The following is a 22,574-nucleotide window of genomic DNA, read 5'->3' on the forward strand; positions in this document are numbered from 1 at the left end:
ATACTTGTCGCCTGAAATATGTTACTGATGAACTTCCATAAATTGACTAGCCAGTTTTATTCACATGGAATCCGTCCAATAACTGAATGGCAGTTTGGTTGACATTAATAAAATAAATAAAACATATGGAAACAACACTGAATAAAATGTTGTTTGTCATATGCTCCAATGTGTGTTATATTTTAAAGATACTGAGTTCTGTTGTCTGTTGTGTGTGGTATATATATATAAAGTGTTTTTTGTTAAATGCATTATTGCAAAAGCATTATTTTTATTTAATTTAGAAATAACTGGAAATCGTGAAAGATAATTTTTAAAATAAAATCATAAAACTGACACATAAGTGTATTCTGTGGCTCTGCTGTCTCACAGAAACATAGAAAATGGTTTTAGTGATGCTGTTGGGCTTTCATTAGACTGTCTGCCTAGATCAATTTTAACAGCTCAGCCTGAAGCTCCTGTATGAAACCCAGACACATTCCTAAATAATTCAGTCTTTCTTTGTTCTTTAAATATTGCACACACTGAAATAAAAATGTGTTCCTCAGCACGTTAGAAAGGATTAGTGCCAGTCCAGCAAGGCAACACTCATAACTGGTCTTGTGAAAGTAGGCCATACTTAAATTACTTCCAACTGACTAATGTTCCTGAAGGGATTCAACAAGCCTCTTTTTGTGCTAAAAAAATGACAGATCTCCTTAGTAGAATTGATAAACCTGTAGCCTTTCATTCCCCAGTTGGTAATAGCCAAAAGTCTTTTGCTCCGACTGCTACATATGCCATTTGCTTAGGAAATGGAGCACTACTCTTGTGCCAAAGAAAAGGCGAAGGAGCAGCGGATGGCCCAGTTGTGAGGAGATACTTAAAGGTATGAACTGTAATTCAGACAAGTGTCTGTGCACCCGGTGTGCAAATGTGAATTATACGACAAAGAACACTTACCGTAAACAACAAAAGAAAAATCATCCTGGAGTTGCTTAATTGCATTAAATTGTTTGGTTTGTAACACTTGGATACCAAAAAAGAGACACCCCACTTAAAAGATTTCATACTATACAGAAAAGGTATTGTCTAGCTAATTCTTACACATCACTCTCAAATCTGTGTAAGTTACAGTAAGTGTCAGCTGAAAAAGGTGAAGTCAGTAGATTGTGTTTCAAGCCAATTCAAATTCACTTGCTGTTGTCTGCTTCTGTGCCCAGTTTTCATATCAGAATGATATTTAGTCAATTTATTCAGCAGCACATTCAATGGCAAGTTATATTTGCAAAGAAATACATTTGGGGATTTGCTTACTCGACTGTGCTAATGCTAGAGCTCTCTTAACAGGATGGGGGGAAAGGGAGAATGCATATCTCTTCCAGGACAAAACAAATGCAAAGTACAGTACACACTGCATATTGTGCATCTGCGGGTGTAGTCTAAACTCCCATGATCCACATTAAACGGAGTTTGTAGCAAATATCTTTGCTGCTCTTATTTGTAATCATTCATAGCACTGATTCCCGAAATGCTAAAAGCCCCTCTCTTCCTCACATTAATTTTGTTTGATTACCTCCTCCACTGCTCATCTCCACTTAAGCAGCTGCCCCTGGTTAATTTCCACCTCTGGGGGGTACGATTTCATTGTCCTATGGTCAGGTGATGGGCACTCAGCCAAGCCCGTTGGCCAGAATTCTTTATGCCTAGCTTTTTCAATAAACATTCGTAACACATTTTTCTGATTGCATGTGGTTATGCCGCTTGGACTATGTGATCTGACAAAAGCAATGGTATGAGTTTGGTCTCCCCTAAGACTTCATCCCCTTCCTAAAACGGTCATTCAGTATTCCCCATTTTAATCACTTGGCCCGACCTTCAAAGGGGAGAAACAGGAATTCGCATACGTGTCTGACTCCATCTCACCATTCAGATGCTTAAAATGCATAGAAAGTGAAACATATGAACCTGGAAGTGGATTTTGATTCGCAGGTGATGATTATGAGCAGATGTATTTACCAGACATGGAAGGCCAAGTAGCTGAAGGATTTGGGATATAGAGCAAACTGAAGAACTGAAGGATTTGAGATATGGAGCAAACCAAGTGCAGCACAGTGTCAGAGCATCACCATAGCACCCTGGGAGAATGACTGAGGCCTGCCCTCTCAAGATGGGTGCATATAATACTGCAGACTAAATGTTTTATTCCAGACACGTGCTACGCTGCACTAGAACAAAATCAGCCCTGGAGAAGAGATTCTCTGAAGCTGAAATATCGGTACTGGAGTCTCAGATCTTGCAATGCATTATGTAAGCTGACATACAGAAAAGACAGTGTCATAAGGAAGAGAAAGGGCAGCAGCAGAATTATTGCACTAACCATTTGCAGACATGCATCAGTGTGAGCAGTGCTCGCTGCAGTAAGGGTGTCACCACATATCACTGAAGAAACTCATAAAATAAATCTCATGACAAAAAGGGAAGATTCTTGGACCGAAATAACCACATTAAACAATTCATTCTTATTTAAAATGCAGGAGACATAGATTTTCCTTTTTTCGTAGAAGGTTTAAAGGTATTAGCCATGTACTTACTTTCACTGTACTTGTGTTTGTTTTACTGTACTGTCTGTACACCTGTAATGCACAGTGCAAGCTGATGTGATGATTACTTTTTATTTTTAGTCTTAATAAACTCTCATGCTCACCAGGTTCGAGAATAACTTGCCCTGGCAAAAAAGCAATTGAGTCAATTAACAGTGCCTATAGGACCATGCCTTGCTAATTTTGAATTAAAATGTCAGGTTCCTGAAAAGATACTGAACTTGGAGGGAAAAATTTTTTTTTTCTTATAACTAGGAAAATAATGGAATAACTAACAATGACAGAGACAAAAGCCCATACATTCTCATTACCTCTCAGCTGTCTGGAGAAGGCAATCGTTTTCCTATTAAAAATAATCATTTTTGCATGTTTTCTTCTGATAATTAATTTAAGAGCATCTCCACTATGAAGGAAACCTGACACATTATAGAGATATAATTCTCCTTCACCTAAGGGCTTTTGTCATATTTTCTCATTTTCAAATTGCAAACCCACATGCACACTGCCTGATACAGCATGTCACATTTGTTGAGTCGTGCCTTCACTGACATAATGTTGCTGCCTCTGATTAGACTAAAGCATAATAATATATGAGCTCTTTTTTGAGCATGATTAATCACATGAAATAGATACAATCAAACTAGTGAAAAAAAATATAATGCAAGACAGATCAGCAGAGTTTTAATTAAGAAACATACATTGTTCATTCTGTGAAAAGGGCAATGTCAGCATGCTTCAAACTGATTTGTTCATGTTTGTGTAAAAAACATTTGAATTCTGGATAGTGTTTTGTCTATAAAAACAGGAACCATATTATTCCATAAAAACAGGAAATTATGATGCTTTTGCAGTGAATACAATCACATTTTTTTTGCCTTTCTTTGACTGCAAATGTCATTAAACCTTTTAAACCCATATTAAAACAAGCTTAGGAAACAAAAGTCAGACACAACTTGCTTTATTTTAGTTTTGTCCAAAAACTAAACGAAGCACACTCAAAAATACTCTAGGTTTTGCTAACTATTGACAAAATACACCACAAAGATGTAAAAAGTATGTTGTTTTTACAACTGATGAAAAAAAGACATTCTGAAGGCTTTTCATTATATTTCTTTTTTTTTGGAAAAAAAAAACAACAAAGAGTTTGGCTGCAATGGAGACTAACGAAAAAGTGTATCTACACATCACATATACAGTGCTTTGGCAAAGCCTGGGGAACAAGATGTCCACTGATGTCCATATTGCCATCTTATTTTTTTAGATTTTTCAAGTATCCATATGAACTTCAGCAGGTCTCAAAACGGCAACATAAAAAATTACTTATTTTGTGAATGGATCTGGCAACTCTAGTCACACAAATTCCTCCAGAAATAGATAATATTTTAAGATAAACTTCAACAGTTGCTTTATGGAATGTATACAAGTTGGCTTTAAATCAGTTGAAAATGAGAATTTCATTCTTTCATTATTGTATAAAGTACATGAAATCAAGTGCTTCTTTTTTCAACTGATCATTACCTGACTTACTATACCAAGGTATATTCCAGAGTGTAGTAATTTTATGTAGTGTATAACATCTTAATCTTCTTGCATATCTGTAAAAAATTATAGTAAATGATTCTGAACCAGTCTTGCTTTTAAATTACAGACAGCTTTTCAGCAGAACATTTATGCACAGCAAATTGACACAAACTGCACCAATATAATGAGAATTTTTTTCCTGAATCCAAATATCTTTTTTTATCATTAGTGCATTCCTTTAAAGCATGTACAGTAAAACCATCAAACCATGAGTAAGTCAGCACTTGCAGACTCAGTCTAAATTGTATCCAAAAAATGGTTTTAGAACATGAATTTCACCCACATTGATCATGCCTTTGTACAAATGCTTTTGTTCATCTCAAATACAAAACAGCAATAACAAGGAAACTGAAAACATGTGTCAGACGATCTACGAGATCATCTCACCTCTTTTTGCCGCTAGAGTGCTGTGGATATGAAATAAGAAGCGGGATTTTTTTAAAAAGAGTATCTTTCAGGTTGACTCAGTGGCCCTCGGTGTTGGGAGGCTTGGCATCATGGTCCACAGTTCCTGCGGGGAGCCAAGGCGAGACGGAGCGAGAGGTGGTCTGCTTGGCCATGCTGTAGTGGCTGATGACAGTGTAGAAACGCCCCCGTGAGCTGGAGTCCTGGGCTGAGTAATACGCTTCGAAGGAGGCCGGCATGCAGCGCTTGTGCTGAGAGGCAAAAATTAAGAAAAATAATACTGTTGTGCAGGAGTTTCTAACAGAAGTTTGGAAGGAAAGTTAGATCCTAATCTTACACATATCAACTAGGTCTATAAGTCTCACACTCGGGTCTTCTCTTCACATATCTTTCTTGCATCCTGCCTTCTCCCCATCTACACTCTTGCAGAAGCTCCCTGGCTCAATCCTCACAATAGTGATGGGAGTTTGGGGCAACGTGTCCTCAAAGCCCGGCTGCCAACCACTCAGCTAGGGGAGTCTCTATACATATTTCATCTCTCTATCACATTCATTACTGTTTTAGGGGGATTTTGGCTTACAGGAGTTCAGTCATAATCCCCCTGGTGGTAGTAATTTTAGTGGTACCAAATTACCACCATTTTGATGGTAATAATGAATTTGTTTGGATCTAACCAATTCATTGTTTGTGTAACCAGCATACTACAATTAGTATGATTTTTATACAGAAACAGAAGTATGGGGGGTATCATTCAAAGTAAAACCTTGTTTTCTACAAGGCTTTCCTTTGATGACACCTCATTTTGTGATTTGTTGCCACCATTTAACGATCTAAATGTTTCTAACTATCCATTTTGACATTGGTATGCTCAACCAAGATTTTAGGTTTTCTTCCAACAATAGTGTTTAACTTGAGCTGTGTTGGTACCCTTCTGCGGCCCAGCTTTGGAAAGCATGGCTGCTCACCTACCTTGTACACAAATCCATCTGGGCAGCTGTGGTCATAGGTGAAGGCCTTGTATACCACCAAGAACACTATACAGGCAAGGAATGCAAGGGCCAAGAAAATAAGAATAGTGACCTGTGAATGAAAGAGAAAAACAGTAATTCAGCAATGATAAGCCCGAGGGGAAACTGAGTTCCAAGGTTTAGAACTTGTATTTTCTACTAATATCTTAACTGCTCCTTTTTTTATTTGTCCTTTTACAGTTACCTTGTTCTTGCAGAGCAGCTCCTATACCAGGTTCTCTTTTTATTTTAACAAGCAAGTACACGATGGCAAAGCTACCTTCTCTGCTCTCTCCATTTGAGCTCAGTTCTTTCACACAGAGAATAACACTGGATTTGACAAATATATTTATATATAATTCCCAGTGTTTTAAAATGCAGAGCAGGATGCAAACAGTAATTTTTCTAGTACAGTCTATTAAAACAAACAATTATACTGCATACCATTTCAGTGTTCCAGCCCTTGTTTAAATATGAAATGCTTTGACTTTCAAAGGGTTTCTTTATTTGGATTTCACTGTACTAATTACAATTTTCTAGGTATTTTCTCCAGAAGGGCACTGCGTTTAATATTTTGAACAGGATTAATATCCATTTCTCTCATTGTGTTTTGGGCTACCTAGTGACTAAGCATTACAGGTGGAAACGATTCCTTCCAGCTGCTCCTTGGTAAAGTGCCTCCCTGGGGAACAGAGCTGAAAGATTTTTAAATTGCACTAGAGAGTTACTGTAAGCATGGCAACACCACTGTGGCCTCTTTCCTAATGTGTTGAGACAAGAAAGGCAATTGCGATACAAGCAATCATTTATTTGGTGATCGCTCTAAAGTGTTTAATCTATATAAGCCAGGGGAGCCAAATCTATTTCTTGAAGACCAGAAAGTCGTCATTTTTGTGTTTCGCCTTTTGTAACGTGCCCTCGGAACGAGCTGCATGCAATTACTATAAGAATAAGAATGCAAGAACTATGCCCTTTCTATTCACAATGTCAGAAGTGAATATAATCCAATACAAAACTCTTGTTTGAATGTTGTACTTAAAGTAAGTGAACATGTCAGCATTTTTAGGTATTAACTGGCAGAGCCAGACTCGTTTGCTGTCTTATCCTGTTTCACAGCAGCTGGCATGACACGGCCGCTGGGGTGTTGCTTTTTAGCTTTCCTATCTTGTGTGAGCTGAGCGTGGGTTGATTTCGGACAGCTCAGTGCAAAACTGACCTTGACACAGGCTGTATAAATGGGATTTCAGGTGAAGCCCTTTCGTTTCTCATTGTTCTTATTCCCACTGTTCCTCATGCATGATCTTTAGCTAAAATGTAAATCTAAATTCGAGGCACAGTGCCACACCACACCCAGATTATACTCTTCTCGCAGAGGGACGATTTTCTGAGAAACATTATTTCTGCTTTGAGAATTTTAGAATTAAAATAAAATAAAAAAGAGAACAAAGAAAAAGAATAGTTGTTGCATCACACAAAAACCAGTTAAATGTTTTTCAGGATAAAATGAATACTTCGCCCTATTTTTACTCTCTATCAATCGATAAAGCTCTTTCATTGCCAAGACCTCTGAGGGCAAGACATAGGCTAGTAATTGCTTTAAAAGCCTATAGAGAAGCTTCTCAAAGGCAAATACATGTTATTTTAACACCATTAGAAATCTAACTCCAGTCTCTTGCAACATTTTTTTTACGTCATTAATGTGTTTTTTTTCTGTTAAGGCCACAGAAGAAATTATCTGGGAACAGGTCCCGGTGACCTTGAGAGGATAATACAGCTTCTTCTTGTTGTTTTTTTTTTCTTTTCCTGTTGTAAAATCAGACAGTAGCTGCTGCTTCTTCTTTTTAAAATGACTGAAGATTTATCATATGAGGACCAAGGCTCAGAAGTGTTTTTTTCTCTCATCTTTTTGATTATAACAAAAAAAAACTCTTAGCTTGCCTTTCTTTGTGTGCGAATGAAACAAAATCTTCTGGAGGTACAGATGGTCTTTCATGATGTCTAAAGCACAAGAGCATTTTAAAAGCTTTAGAAATTATGTTTTGCGTTTATCTCCGAGAACATGTCTCAGTTTTTGGCTGCCACTGCATTTTAGGACACAAAAGTGCAGTTTTTGAACAGGAACTCAAAGATCTACATATTTTCTGGAACCACAAATACAACAGCATATGAAGTACTTATTTTATTAACAGTGTAGATCTTGGCCTAAGACAACAAGTTCAGCAGAATACGTTTTTTTAAAAATCATCTTTAATGATACTAACGTATTTAAATTTGAAACACCTACCTGACCCCCTTTAGGAAATATAGCAGTTTCAACTGCAACAAGACATTCTGCTAATCCAAAACTGAAGCATAAAAAATAAAAAGAAGAATAGAAATCCCCTCTTTTTACATTAAGTAAAACTCTTAATATTAATTTAGAGCTTGAAGATATGAACTGCCAGATTAGTAACAATCTTCCCCAGAGGATTGCACAGAGCTTTCTTCAGAATAATTTCAAAGATCAAAGGACAGATTACTAATCTTTCCTCCAAGACCAGATTTTAGTTCAATTTTTTTTTAGAAAATTAAAACCTACATACAGTACTCTTCAGCACTGAATAAAATGTTAATTTAAAAGAACTGCATACTCTGATTGAAATTTAAAGCTCTTTATCTGCGGATTGTGAGCTTCATAGCACTTTTTTCTGACAAAAGTTGGTTGCGGACTTGTCTTTTTTCTGTATAACCTATAACCCAGCTTTTACCAGACAGTCTTTAAGCAGACTCTTTGCTACGTATTCTGTTAAGGCTCTCTAAAACTGGGATTATTTGGAAATAGCACAGCAAAGCCAGCATATTTAAATATGAAATAAATGGCTGAGAAGAGCAAAGAGAGTTATAAGAGTAAATTCCTCGTACAGTAGGAGTAATAGAGAAATCCGGTTTTAAATCCTAAATATAAGGACCTGGGCCTGTCTGGTCAACGTGCTATGACTGAATGAATGGGTATGGGGCGCAGGCAGAACTGCTGAAAAAGCAGAAACTAAAGCAAAGATCCCTGACGTCCGGTATTTGCTGAGACTGAATGAATGAGGAATGATTCCAGGTGGGGGTGAAAGTTGGGTGTGAGGACTGGTTGGAATGTTATTGGATGGGAGGTGAGACTCATTGTGACCAATCCACTCTGTAAGTTGGGAGTGACCACCAGGAGTGGTGCAGCCTGCAAACGGGTCCACAAGTCGAAACGCAGCACTGATTGATGCTGTGTGCTCTTGTCCATGGGGCAGAGTAAACCTCAGCAGCTGGTTTGTTTTGTTCAGGGACAACAGGAAAGAAGTATTGAGGAAGACAGAGCCACAAAGCACCAGAGGCAGACTGGGGCCGACAGTGCTGTGGGTTGGACACCCAATGGTGAGATGGAGCTGAAAGAGGAGAGAGCAGAACAGAGAATTCAGAAAGGGGGTGAGAGGAGGAAGGGGAGGGAATGGCCACAGTTTTTCTGGAGCTGGCATCATGGAGGCTGTGGAGAGCCGGTTGTTGGAAAAAATTGACTCCAAACCCTGCTTGGAGAAGGAGAACAGTGGTCGAGGCACAGAGACCAGTCTTGCTGGAAGCTGACGAGCATGAGGAGAAAATGGGGTGGGAGTGTGGGGGATATACAAGACTGGCATACAATGAAAGGTCTGGCCTCTCCCTGGCAAGAGCTAGCACAGAGAAGGAAGTGCAAGGGGGTGCTCAGCAGGCAAGATTTGTATGCATAGGAAACTTGATGCAGATGAGAACAGACATTTGACATTCTCCTGAAATTTTGTTTAAAAACACCTGGAAATTGAAGTATTATACTGTATAAGAGTATTTTGCAAGAAATAGCCAGTATGGCAAGAGTTGAGGGTGAAAGGGAGGGGTGGGGGGATCTCTATGGGCTGTTATTTCACTTTGAGCTTCAACTGAACATTCATCCATTTTCTAACCGTTTCTTCTTTCAGGGTCACAAGGGAGCTGGAGCCCATCCTGGCAAGCAATAGGACAAACACATAGACACATGCACATGCTCACACCTAGGGCCAGTATTCCCAAAAGCCAGTTTGCCTTTGGACTATGGGAGGAAACCGGAGCACCCAGAGGAATCCTTTGTGAACATGGGGAAAACGAATAAAATCTACACACAAAGAGCAACTCAGGTCTGGAAATGAACCCAGGTTCTCAGCAATGCTAACCACTGCGCCACTGTACTTCTTGAAGATTTTTTTTTAATTCAGTTAGTGAAGGTCAATTTTATTTTTTTAATTTAAAAAATCCTCCTATTTTATTTTTACTTATTTGGTTAAATGTTTCTTATTTTTTCATAAAAAGGACAAAAAACCTTAATGGTGACTGGTGAGGAAGGCCCAGCTTGGCTAATGTGCAGGGGAATTAGATTATCCCCATATTGCTGCTGTTGTTTTTCTCTTTCTCTCAAAGGTACAGGCTGAGGTGTTTACGAAGTGTACAGCCAAAAAGTAAGCCATTTGTCTTTTTAATGGAGATCAACACCTCTCACCAGGTAATGTGTGAAAGATGAGCTAACACCATAGTGAAAGATCCCTGCTGTAATTGCTCTGAAAGCTCCAGAGTGCAATATGTCTCATCTATATCACTCTAATGCACTTTAACAAGTGTGAATTGCATAGCCTCAAAGGTGTGCCGAAGGAGAAGTATTATAAGTAATATGAATGAGGTTCCATTCTTCTATATGACAGCAAGTTAGTCCTCTCCTCAGCGTTGCACTTTATAAATTACATGCACTTTTAAATGCATAGGAAAAATATAACCAAATAGTGTCCAAATAATTTAACATTCTTTTCTACACCCATCCTTCTAGACAGGATTTCAGCAAATTGCAGGATGTAGACACATGGTCAACTTTAGGCAACATACAATGTTTTTTTGGGGAACATCTGAAAATCGATGCACATGGAGAAAACCCTTGTAGGCACTGGAAGAACATACAAAACCCCTCACTGAAGGTTTGGAATTAACCCACAAGTTAGCCGGTGGCGTTGCTCACTGCCAGGCCACCACACTGATTCAACCGTTCTTTGGTTCAAAACTGGAAAATGTTTTTTTTTTTAAGATTTAAAATATGCTTTGCAGTTAGGCAAAATTTAATTTGAATGAAATACCTTTGTCTTTTGTTAAGGGTGGTATTTTTCTTTTGATGTAAATAAAATTCTGCAATATTAAGTACAATACTTTTATGTTTATATTTCCATAGATTTATCTTTGATATCCATTCCATTTTCTAAGAGCTTCATCCAATGCATGGGTCGTGGAGGATCTCAACAAGCAAAGGCACAAGGCATAGTACTGTACACACTGGACAGGAAGCCAGTCTATCGCAGGGCATTATCTGTGATATGTTTTGCCATTGTTTTTGTTTTGTTTCTATTTTGGTATTTGGAAACCAAGCAGCTGCCAAGCCTCTGCTTTGTGGCACTATATCAGATAAGGAGCACAATTCATATTCATGATGTACAGCTAACAAGACTACAGCATATTTGTAATACCTTAAGCTGCCTCTGCAGGAAAGCAATGTCATTTTTAATTCTACAAATAAAATGGCTTAAAGAGGAGAATTCTGGTCTGAATCTGGGGTTTAGAGGGAAGCAATACTGATTGGTAAGTTGTGTAGTATTAGAAATTCCAATACATAAGTAGGTCTGCTACAAATTGGGCAACATGCATTTGTGATTTATATTTATACAATGAGTGTTTGTAGACCTCAGTATCACATATTGAACCCTCTGTCCTATCAGACAAAAGAACAGAAAAGTGGATCTTAATAATTTACTTTAAAACAAGGCAAATTGAAATGGTACAGTTCAAAGAGTGTACATACAGAGATCTATTACAGACTTAATAGACTAACCACTGTAACTACTGAAAAAAAATGCTTTTCAGTACAATAGACTGATTTCTTAAAATAGATCTCATGTCAGCTTTCACAAGCTGTAAAAGCGACATGCTCTTCATTGCAACTGTATCTGTACTGAGCACAGTCACTTTTCTTTATCAACTCCCTTGCCACAAAAAGGCCGCTGCACATTAGATGTCATTTCAATATGCCACGCAATAGAAAATGGCACCCCTAAAGGTAAACTGGCTTTATCTGTAAACACATCAGTTGCTCACAGACCAGAAACAAATACAAACACACACACAAAAAAGAGTCCAGGCTTTACATAATATTTACATTTCCACGAGGTAATGTAAACCTTTTTGAGTTTCTCATGTCTTCCAAAAGTCAGAACCAGTAAAAATATTTTAATAAAATGTCAACCATACCTTCTAATAGATGGTTGTGTAATTAATCATTTCAAATGGTAAGTTAAGCTACTTACTGTACCTTGTTAAACCTCCAACTTTGAGTATTGGTAGCACAAATGACTATTTCTGAATGTTATTTTTTTCCCCTCATCATCTCTGCTGTGACAAAGGTGTGTTTATGTCTATTGCAGTTAATCTGCACACTTCATAGAACCAATTTTTCATTTGGGGTTGCCTGTAGCAAAGATCTGCTGACTCAGACTCAACTGCTGAATTCTGAGCCACTTCAGATAAACAAATCTGGTACAATGCAGGGAGGGTCTGGTGTGGGGGGCGGAGCCCCGGATTAATGGAGACGCGTTGCCGTGGAAACCACACCTGACGTGATAAATGAATGAACGGCAGGTGTAGAAGTGGTTTAAAACTAGCCTGAATACTTGTTCTAGGGGGGATTCAGCTAGATTGCGGTCTTGTTGTCGCTGTAGTGGTGAGAGAGGACAAGTGCGGAGGTTCTGCTATGACAGAGCCGGGCTGAATCATGACAGTAGCGGGTGTGAGACGCTACTAGTCGGGACGATGTTAGAAGAGCGTGTCGCAGTGCATGAGTGAGCAAAGACTTGACAAGGCGTTGTAGAAACCCCGTGAAGGGGTGGAGAAGAACGGCAATTCCGGAGGGGATTGTCAGAAGAATAGCCTGCGAGGAAAAGTGTGAGAACGTCTGTCTGGGAGGAGACTGACGGAAGAAACGGAGCTTTATGAGATCGTCGAAAGATTTAAAGAGACAGCATCATACTAGGGTGTGAGACCAGGGCTGTCGTGTCCGCTGTGTGAGTGTGAGTGTGAGTGTGTGAGAGTGTGGCGCCAGAAAGGTTGTGTGTGTTAGAGAGGGACAGTGTGTTGGGTCTCGGCACGGTGTGTAGTGCGGAAGAGACTCGGTGATGTAGGTAGTATTTGTTTAACCCAACCCGGTGGCGTCGGAAGAGGACGTCGGGGCTGGAGGTGGACCTGGGAGTCCGAGGCACTGGTTGTGTGTGAAAGACTGGCCTGATGGAGTAGGAGTAGGAGGCTCTGTGTTGGTGTTTGGGCACAGGAGGTTGTTCCTAGCAGTGAGGACAACAGGATGAACTTGGTGAACTTGAGACTCTGAAGGCAAAGGGCCTGGAAGTAATGGAATACTGTATGGAGTTATGTATCCTGTTACCCCAATGAAGGGATCACCACTCTTGGAGGAGAGTGTGTGTAAGATAAAGAAAAGGAACCCAAAAGAGCTCATAAAGGGGTGTGATGGGAGAATAAGAGCCTGACCATGCCCAATGTGGTGTCAACTACCCCATGGCACCACACAATATACTGTACTTGCATTTTATTGTCCTTTTTGCTGTAATGTTACTTTTGCAGTGGAAATAGGAAAAATGTTACACTATGTAACTTTCACTTGGAAGTTGAAAAATTTTAAATTTAATTATTTCTGACTTCTTACATTAATTATTCAGTTTTCCACTTTTTTTTAATAATTTGAAATGTAAATGGTGCCAAGCTGCATCAAGTTATGATACACTAGCATGCATAAGCATGGAAATTATTAAATTTATTTAGTTTAGAATGTTAGTGTCAATCATATTTAGAAAAGATTATCAAGAAATTAAAGCTGAGAGCTAAAGAAAACTATTAATATTTAATTATCCTTTCAAATCTTCTTTATTTTATTCATTACAAACATTGAACTAGGTCTACAACTTGGATTCTGAACATCATACTAAAGACTGATAAGCTTCAAAATTAGGTTGTGCACAAGGAGGTTCACACTGGATGTGTGGATGATTATGGAAATGTGAATAATTAGCTCTTGGCCATTTCAAAGCCGAGTTTAATTTTGCTTCTATAAATAAAATCTAACAGAGCAGCTCTTCTTAGGGCTCATCAATATAATATACAGCTCCATGTGAATGTATTCAGACCCTTTGTACTGTGTCAGATCTACAAAATGAGGTGGAATGATTTCAGTGAAAACCAAGCAATATATAGTATATCTTCCAAGGAATACTTTTCATGGGTATGGTGAGTTTTATTAAAAGCAACAAACTTGCACTAGTAAAGAAATTACCTGAGCATTCATATACTTCATAAAGACTTTCTTGTTCTTAATAACAGCATAACCCTGAGAAGCATTCTTTGTATCAGAAACATATACTTTTGTATGTTAAGGATGGATAAATTCAGTCCTGCAGGTTTTTCCAGGTTTTTGTCCGTTACCTACTGAGACCTAAATAAAACAAATAATTTGTCCAATTTATGTCATATAATTAGTCCAATGATGTAAGAGTTACAGAACACCAGCAAAAAACATGACAAAATCACAATGTGATAAAGCTATTCCATTTAGAGCAATTAAAGACAAACAAAACTGTACCTGTCACTCCTACATCTTCAATAAACGTTGACCTTAAGGTCACAATCATGTGATGGACATGGCTGTAAATCTCAAGGGTGGTGAGATTGTGGAACAAGCTGCCATTTTCTTGAAGTCCTTAGCTTGACTTCTTTCAAGAAAAGGATAAATAAGATCTTTGGAACAACTACAGTAGTTAATAGCTAACTAGTTAATAACTAATAGCTAGATAAGCCCCCCTCACCATTTAATTGTTCTTATGATTTTAAGAATATTGAGATGGTTCTTGTTGTTTGCATGTCACCTTGGTACAGAGCGAAAAATAAACAGCACCAGCCCTGAAAGTTGGTCTCATTATTATTCTTTTGTTTTCCAGCACTGATAACAGATGTTTGGAAATCTGACTTTAGAAAGGTCTAGCCAATTTAAAATCACCTCTAGGCATTCTCCCTTGTATGGCAACACTAACCCACTAGGGATACACCCCCCTCAAAAAAAAACTCGGATGAAAACCACCACCTTTGTTTTGCAAGCTTCTCCCTCCTGCAGACTGCGTTACTCCCACAGCGTTCATTCTCAGATCGTTGGCAGATCTTGATTGTTTTTCCTCGTTGGGCAGAAGCTAGAGGCCGTTTTTTCCCCTTACTTTCTAACAATTAAGCAAATCTCATGGCAGCGTTAGGGAACATGGAGGGCAGCCGAGGAGCAAGGAATGTAGGCAACTTGTAGTGAGTGCAAGTGTATGGAGGTTTAAAGCCAAGCATGGAGTTGTGTTTTGTTTGCCATAAACAGACAAAACGTCTCCATTATAAATCTGAAAGCCGCCTGGACTTTGTTTACTTTTGTGTTTCAGACTAATTTCAACAGGTGCAGTTCTCAGGAGGTGTAGTAAATTTACCGTTTCTGCTGTGCTTTTGTCTAAGGGCCTGATTTTCCAGTGTTGGAGAGGCGCCTACTTATGATTACAGGACACAAAGTTAAGTTCAAAAATCAGAATATCTGTCAAGACTCGCAGGTTTATTTTTTCTTTGTTAAATGAAACTTTTAGCATCTGTATATTTCAATACAGATGTTTGATTTGCTAAGGTGCATAAATGAGTAGGTGTTCTCGCATTGTTACCACCTTTTGAAAATTCAGTTGCTTTTTTTATGGAGGCGTAAATTAAATTTAAAAAATGATAACATTTCAGCAGTTTTAGGCTGAAGGTGTCCAAAGTGATCACTTTTTATGTAATAATAATAGTCACTTTATAAGCCCTATACAATTTCTTGCATTAGGCATTCATCTTTTCACATATCCCAGCTTGCTCTCCATGAGACATAGACAGAGAGAGAAGCTTGGGGTCAGAGTGCAGGGTCAGCCATTGTACAGTGCCCCTGGAGCAGTTGGGGTTAAGGGCCTTGCTCAGGGGCCTAACAAAGTAGGATTCTGCTGCTGGCTGCTGGATCTGAACCAGCAACCTTCCAGTCACAAGGACAGATCCTTAGCCACAGAGCCTCCGCTCTGTCCATTGGGTTTGGTACTAAATTTAGAGAAACAAAGAATGTTTTCAATATTTAAACTCCAAAATATTATAGTAATGACTGGTGTCCTGTCCAGGGTGCATCCCACTTTACAGCTGTTGTCTGCCTGGATAGGCCCTGGCTTCTCCATGACTCTGAATTGGAAAGTGTTTTTTTTTGTGTGGACATGTGTGGCAGATTACACCTACTTAGACAAGACACTATTACAATACTCCATACATCTATTTTCTAACCACTTTATCCAATTCAGAGTCATGGGGAAGCCAGGGCCAGTGGGATGCACCCTGGACAGGACACCAGTCATTAATATAATATTTTGGAGTTTAAATATTGAAAACATTCTTTGTTTCTCTAAATTTAGTACCAAACCCCCTGCTTGAACCCCAGGGTTTAAGGGCTAAGGCCCTCCAGAAGAAATAAGGAACTTCAAAATAAAATTGTGATAATTTACTGCAGAAAAAGAATAGGTAGCAAGTACTGTATACTGTTGCAGCGGGTCTCATAAAACAGTATAGTAACCAGAACCTACCACTAGAGGCCGCCTGTGTAGGTGGTTGTCTGTGTAGTTGAGGAGGAGAGAGAAAAATTATTTGGTTTGTTGTATTGTTCTGTACATCAAAAACATAAAGCCAGAAAAGCTGGTCCCCTGAGCCTTGCTACCCAACCTGAGGATTTTCAGCATGAGGAACAAAAGCAAAGAAAAATGATGTAGGGATACCAAAACTATTTACAGGTGAAATAAAAAAGGAAAAAGTTACATTAAATAAACCCAACTGAATCTAACATTCCAATGAGAAGGGGGTACACCTACACATTCTGCCTGCTCCTTAAGTCCTGACTTCTTTACGTGCATTCAACCAACACAGAAAAACATCTTGCCTTCTTAAAGATATACAACTAAATTGATCTCGGCTGAAAATAATAATTTATTTTCCTTTTAAAATAAGAATAAGGTTTAAAAAATATAAAAATAACAGCTGCCTAAATACAGGTCTCCTCGCTGGCTGTTTTTGTTGCCACTCAATTAAGAATAACAATTAGGAGTAACTCTTAAGAGTAAAGCCTGCAAGTTCTCTCACTGGCCTGACTTGTCTATGGCTGTGTGTCTTGCATCCAAGTATTTCTTTAACACATTGTTGAATGGAACAGTTTAGTTACAAAGTGGAAAGAATAAAAAAATGAATAACCATGGAATTATACCCCAATAGGACATTTTCATCCACAGTACAATCTCTTTAGATTCACTTAGACACACTAATCTGAGTTTTGTTTTGTTTAAAAAGGGAGGAATAACAACACTCAAGAATTAAGTGTACTGAAAAAAATGTTTGAGTATTTTAGTCAATGTATATTTGCCTTAACCAGCTTGTCTGAGGGTCGACCCCCTGGCCACAGGACAAGTAGGCCTAGGCCCCCTTGCAGTGACCAAGGGAGAGCTACAGGAGGTGGAGGGGTGGAAAGGATGGAAAAGACCAAGGAGAAGGAGAAAAGACTCACGTATGGTATTTATGGTCTAGTCTTTTTTTTAAGTTTAGGAAATTGTATTAGAAATGATTAGGAGATTAGAAATCTGAGACCAATTGAAATTGGCTGCTGTCACCCATCCCAAATTTTTGTTGTAATCCCCATTTAGCTCTTTAAGTTTTGTTCTGTTACATTCGAGTACTATAAAAACTTGGCTCTATATTTAAATTAGCCATGTATCTAGGGAGCTTGAGGGCTGGTGAGAAAGTACGGAGCCGATTTCTCACCAAGACAGAAGCAGAGAGATGTGTCAGAAGGGAGAGATGTCTATCTTCAGAGGAAGGTGTCTGTCTCATTAGTAAGCAAGCCTCTGAATTTATCCTGAAAATCCCCAACTCCATATACAGTACTGTACGTTTCAGTCAAAAATAAGCATTCCTACAGAAAAGACTTCATTTTAAAGTCTGTCAAATCCTTCTTCGTTTTCCTTTAAAGTGTCCATGATATATTTTACTGGTATGCTGACTCTGGGTCAGAACTTTAGAAAGGTTTTAGATGAGAGGAGGCCATTCCAGCACGTCTAGTAGCTCATTGATCCAAGGATCTCATCCAACTGTTTCTTGAAATTACCATCTGTAACTTGAGAAGTATTCCTTTATGACGAATGTTATTAAAAGCCCTCTGAAAACCTAATTACACCATATTGTAAGCTCTGTGTGTGTCCACTACCGTTGTTACTTGTTCAAAGAGCTCAAACAAGTTGGAAAAATCTTTTCTAAATCCATGTTGACAACCCCCAAGGATCTCATTTAATATACAGTAGTTGGTCTTCTAGGGTAGTTTAATGAAAATAAAAACACAAGAGAGGTTAAAAATAAATGGAGCTATCTGGCCCGTCAGGTACTTATTGTTTCCATAACCTTATAGAAGTAACAGAAGTCAGACTTTGCTGATTTGTAATGATTCAATTCTTATGATTAGGCACCACATTAGCAATTCCCTACTCACCCTCTCTTGAGTGACTGCTGGAAAAGCTGCGTCAGTGGTTTCTGAATAACATCTGTTTCCTTGGTACAACTAGCATAATACCCTGGGGATTTATTCATCTTAAGAGTTTCTAGCACCCTAGATATTTCTATGCCAATAGTATAAAACGCAGAGGTTTGTTCTGCAGCCTGAGACAAGCTGTTGACTTCTTCTTGATAACATGTTACTGAACACCTGAGGGAAATATTCATGTAGTACTTCAGCCATTTCCTCCTCTAATTTTCTAGAAGTTTTCATTTTTTCCTGAAGACATTTTACTTCCCCCCTTACTGTTGCTGTTGTAGTAGTGAACGATCCTAGGTTTTAAATAGGCCTCCAATGCAATATTCCTTCCCCTCTTTCTCTTGGACTTTCTAAAATCCTTTTTTACTTGAGCTTACAATTCATTGTACACTATTTCCTTAAAAGGATCATCCATCCATTTCTAACCACTTCTTCCAATTCTGGGTATCAGGTGAACCGGAGCCTATCCTGTCAAGCAATGAGGACAGTGAGCACACCCTGAATGGGATGCCAGTCCATCACAGGGCACATACAGACACAGACACTCACACCAGAGCCAATTTTCTCCTACCAGAATGTCCTTACACTGTGGAAGGAAAACAAAGCACCTGGAGGAAATACCAAGAGAAAATGGGTAAAACATACAAACTCCACGCAGATAGTACCCCAGCTCCGAAACTGAATCCAGATCCCCAGTGCTGTGTGGTGGCAGTGCTAACCACTGCACCACTGTGCTACTCTTAACTGGATCATGTTGTTTTTTTTAATCATTTTTATCTGTCTATAAACTCTTTAGAAAGTGGTTTATTTTCCCTAATATTTCTCCAAATTTATTTCTCACACTTTTTTCACTGCGTTTGTGTTACTCTTGGGATAAATCTGTTTTGTGCTTCAAGCAGAATCTTTTTAGATTGTTGCCAGCCATTGTCATAGTTGTTGTTTTTTTCCTTTCTCTTGTGACAACAGTGTTTTGAATTCTGTACCATATCTATCCACAGCTTTCATATACATCCTCCTCAGGAGCCCTGGATACTATGTTCTGTTCAGATTATTTTAATCATGGTACAATTGATTAAAAATGTCCCATATAAGTGGATTCGGGAGGCAACTCATCTTTTGTGCTCTTATGTTTATTTTTTCCCTTCAGACATGCATCCCCTCAGATGAGGAGAGCTCAGTTCTAAAACTATATGTGTTGCTGCCATCTTTGAAGAGCAGTTCAAAAGGCATTTGCAACTCTGTTTTTAAAAGAACCCTGTAGAGACACATACTGTACTTGCACCAGCGGGAACAGACAGATGACCAGTAAATAAACTTTAAAAGAAAAATTCTTCAAGAAAGTCCTCCATAAGATTTATTTTTTCATATTTGCTCACAGAGAAACAGTAACGTAAAGAAATGTATGCGCAAAAGTGATCCCGTTCAGAATGCTTTGAATTACCCTAAACCTCATCACATTTTAGGAATGATAACAGATTAGTGGTGAAGTATAAGAAATGGAGCCACAATTTCTGTAGTGTGGCATTTAAAATGTTTCATTATGAATTATGGATGCACTATACAGGAAATAGATCTATATAAATACTATCTTCTCAAGAAAAATAGGGAATACCCTTAATAGCTGTTTGGTCGATTGCCAGAAGCAATTACAGCTGCAAAAAGTCACAGCATCTGTTCCACTCGATGTTCACAGATGTCCATATACAGTAGATGTGGACGCACTCAGTCGACAGCAGTTGTTGAAGCTCTATACAAGATGGGTATAGCAGAACAATAGCTGCTTGCAGACTGAATTGTGATTTATGTTCGTGTCTTAGTTTTTTTATGTATCGGCCACCGCCGGTACAAATTTCAGTCTGTGTGAATTGCCTTCACTTAATCAGCAGAGGCACACGCTAAAAAACATGCCTTTTGTTAGGACACAAACATCGGCTTTCTCTCCCAAAGCCGAGCAGAATGAAAACCTTGGACTGGTCTAACTTTGTCATTCTCAGGAAAAGTGAAAATACCATATGCTGGATGGTGACAGGATGGGTCACTCGAATGTACACAACACCCTCTAATAATCTGGTAAGGCAGTGTATCTGTATATTACAGATACATTGTACATACTGTATAGACACACAAACATCCATATTAATGAAAATCTAGAATTGCATTTCAAAGCAAGCTAATTATATCTAATTAGGCCAAACGTATCTGAAAATTACACACTAAGAGGATGCAAACACATTTTCACTTGTAATTAAGAAGCCATAATTCGGATTCTTATGATAGTTTAGGAAGACAGTCTGCCAACTAATTATGGATAACACATTAAAGAGCTATGGTAATTAGGAATATCAGAAGGCAGGAAGGTGGCTAGTGGATGAAGGATACCAAAGAAGCCAAGAAACTCAGCCATGCTAAGCTAAATCTCTATGGCGCTATCTGTGAAGCCTTATGACATTTGTTTTGTGACCGATATAAACGAGTGGAAACCTAGGCTCTTTCCTCTAATGAGAAAAGAAGCCACTAATGAGGCTCTGAGGGTATGCTAATGAAGCAAACAATAATTAACTTAGATAATTAGGTTTATTATTAAGAATGATGTTATATGGAAAAAGAAAATCCCTCAGAAGTGAAACAATTCTAACAGATCGGAAGCTTGAGAAAAAGAGTTGGAATCTGCATTAAGAGAATTTCTGTTTGTCTTTTAAAAAAGTAATAATAAACAAAGAGCTGCTATTAAATCCTTCGTGATGACATTTCAGCAATATAAACACAGGTTCTATTGTACCACTAACATGTAATTACTTGACATTAAGCTAAAGCTAAAGCTAATGTTTGCCCATGCAGTTCACCTGCAATATTGTGTCATATTATAATACAAAGCTGTTGATTATAGACAGGGGTGGCCAGAAAAATAGAGTTTTTGACAAGAGATAAGATCACTTTATTGGCCATATACAATTTCTTGTATTAGGAATTTGTCTTTTTGCATACCCAACTTGCTCTCTATGAGACACACAGACAGGATGAGAAGCTTGGGGTCAGAGCGCAGGGTCAGCCATTTATACAGCACCCCTAGAGCAGTTGATGTTAAGGGCCTTGCTCAGGGGCCCAATGGAGTAGGAATATTAATCTCAACTGTAAAAGAAACATCAGAAAAAGTTCAATTTACAGTTTTTCTAGAACCATACAAAACTCGCCAATAGAATATTATCAAATATCACAGTTTCACACTATGGAGTGGTGCAAAATGGCAACAGCAAAGTGTTAAAGAATGCTTTCATGTTGTGTTGCATACCTGGTTTGATTGTCTCAGTTGTATAAGGCATCTTGTAATGTCTTAAAACTACTTTGGTTTAGATCCCGTACTTCCATTCAGTTTGTTGCTTTTTGCCTCTCAATTTGATTACAGGATTGATCTGGCAATATGCACAAACAGCTCCGCTACTGTGAGCCATTGATTAGCATTTACAGTGGGCGGAATACCGTCGGTGTGTTGATTGAGTAACAAAAGGTGGGCTACACGAAAACGCAAAAGGTAGATATTAATCTTTCATGCAGATGACTGACCTGCTAGAAATCAAATTTTCTACCAAGTTATACCATAAAATGCAAAGAAAATACACCTCATTGCAGAAAAAGTTTTCAGTAACGTTTCTTTTCTAACTCTATTAACTTATTACAGTAATATTTTACACTTACTCCCAGACAAAGCAGTCTCTATGCTGTTGTATTGTGCCACTAATCAACAGTACAGTTATTCTGTCATGGTTCTCTACCTTTGCCTGTATCACAAGCGAAGAAAGGGCTGTCCTCTTAATTAAAAATAATCTTAATGCAGTCTGCTGAAGATTAGGACTGTGATTGCAGAATGGAAAAATTAACTTTCAGAGCAAATGAAGAGAAATCCATTTTGGGCTATAAATCATTTTTGGTGACTCACAGTTAATGCAGCCTACACTTATCACAGCATAATTATTAGGTTTCTTTTATGACAAGAATAATTTCTGGTAGGATTTCAGCAAGTCACTCATTCTGCACACATTGCACTGATTTTATGCAAAGGCACAGTACAAACTGCCTTTCTGACATTTGCCCTGCAGTGCTCTCGAAAATCAAAGATGTCAGGCTGCCAGAAGAAGACCACAGTATTTCAGCATACGAATATAGATGCCCTTATTTTTTACTCTTACATGAGCATAAATTCAAGGAAATATTAAATCCTATAATTACAGCATTTTTTGTGTGTTAATTTAGTATACATTGTGACTTGTAAGCAGCTGGATGTCTCTT

The 22,574-nt window shown here is 38.4% G+C and overlaps 1 protein-coding gene and 1 long non-coding RNA gene across 2 annotated transcripts in view; one reads left to right on the forward strand and one right to left on the reverse strand.

Moving 5' to 3' along the window:
• Window positions 1-3,524: 3,524 nt before the first annotated feature.
• nsg2 (neuronal vesicle trafficking associated 2) overlaps window positions 3,525-22,574 on the reverse strand; it is a 30,014-nt gene continuing 10,964 nt past the window's right edge. Inside the window, exons 4-5 of the mRNA XM_088604079.1 lie at window positions 5,538-5,648; window positions 3,525-4,819 (exon numbers count right to left, since the gene is read on the reverse strand). Coding sequence (XP_088460205.1) covers window positions 4,628-4,819; window positions 5,538-5,648 — 303 coding nt within the window. The 3' untranslated portion in view covers window positions 3,525-4,627. The remainder of the gene's footprint in view (window positions 4,820-5,537; window positions 5,649-22,574) is intronic.
• LOC148650355 (uncharacterized) lies at window positions 16,423-19,651 on the forward strand. The gene is made up of 3 exons (XR_015926091.1): window positions 16,423-16,509; window positions 17,142-17,273; window positions 19,438-19,651. It is a non-coding gene; the product is annotated as an uncharacterized LOC148650355 (long non-coding RNA).

The sequence above is a fragment of the Lepisosteus platostomus genome, chromosome 13 (genome assembly GCF_059453375.1).
Source record: "Lepisosteus platostomus isolate fLepPlt1 chromosome 13, fLepPlt1.hap1, whole genome shotgun sequence".
NCBI classification, from domain to species: domain Eukaryota; kingdom Metazoa; phylum Chordata; class Actinopteri; order Semionotiformes; family Lepisosteidae; genus Lepisosteus; species Lepisosteus platostomus.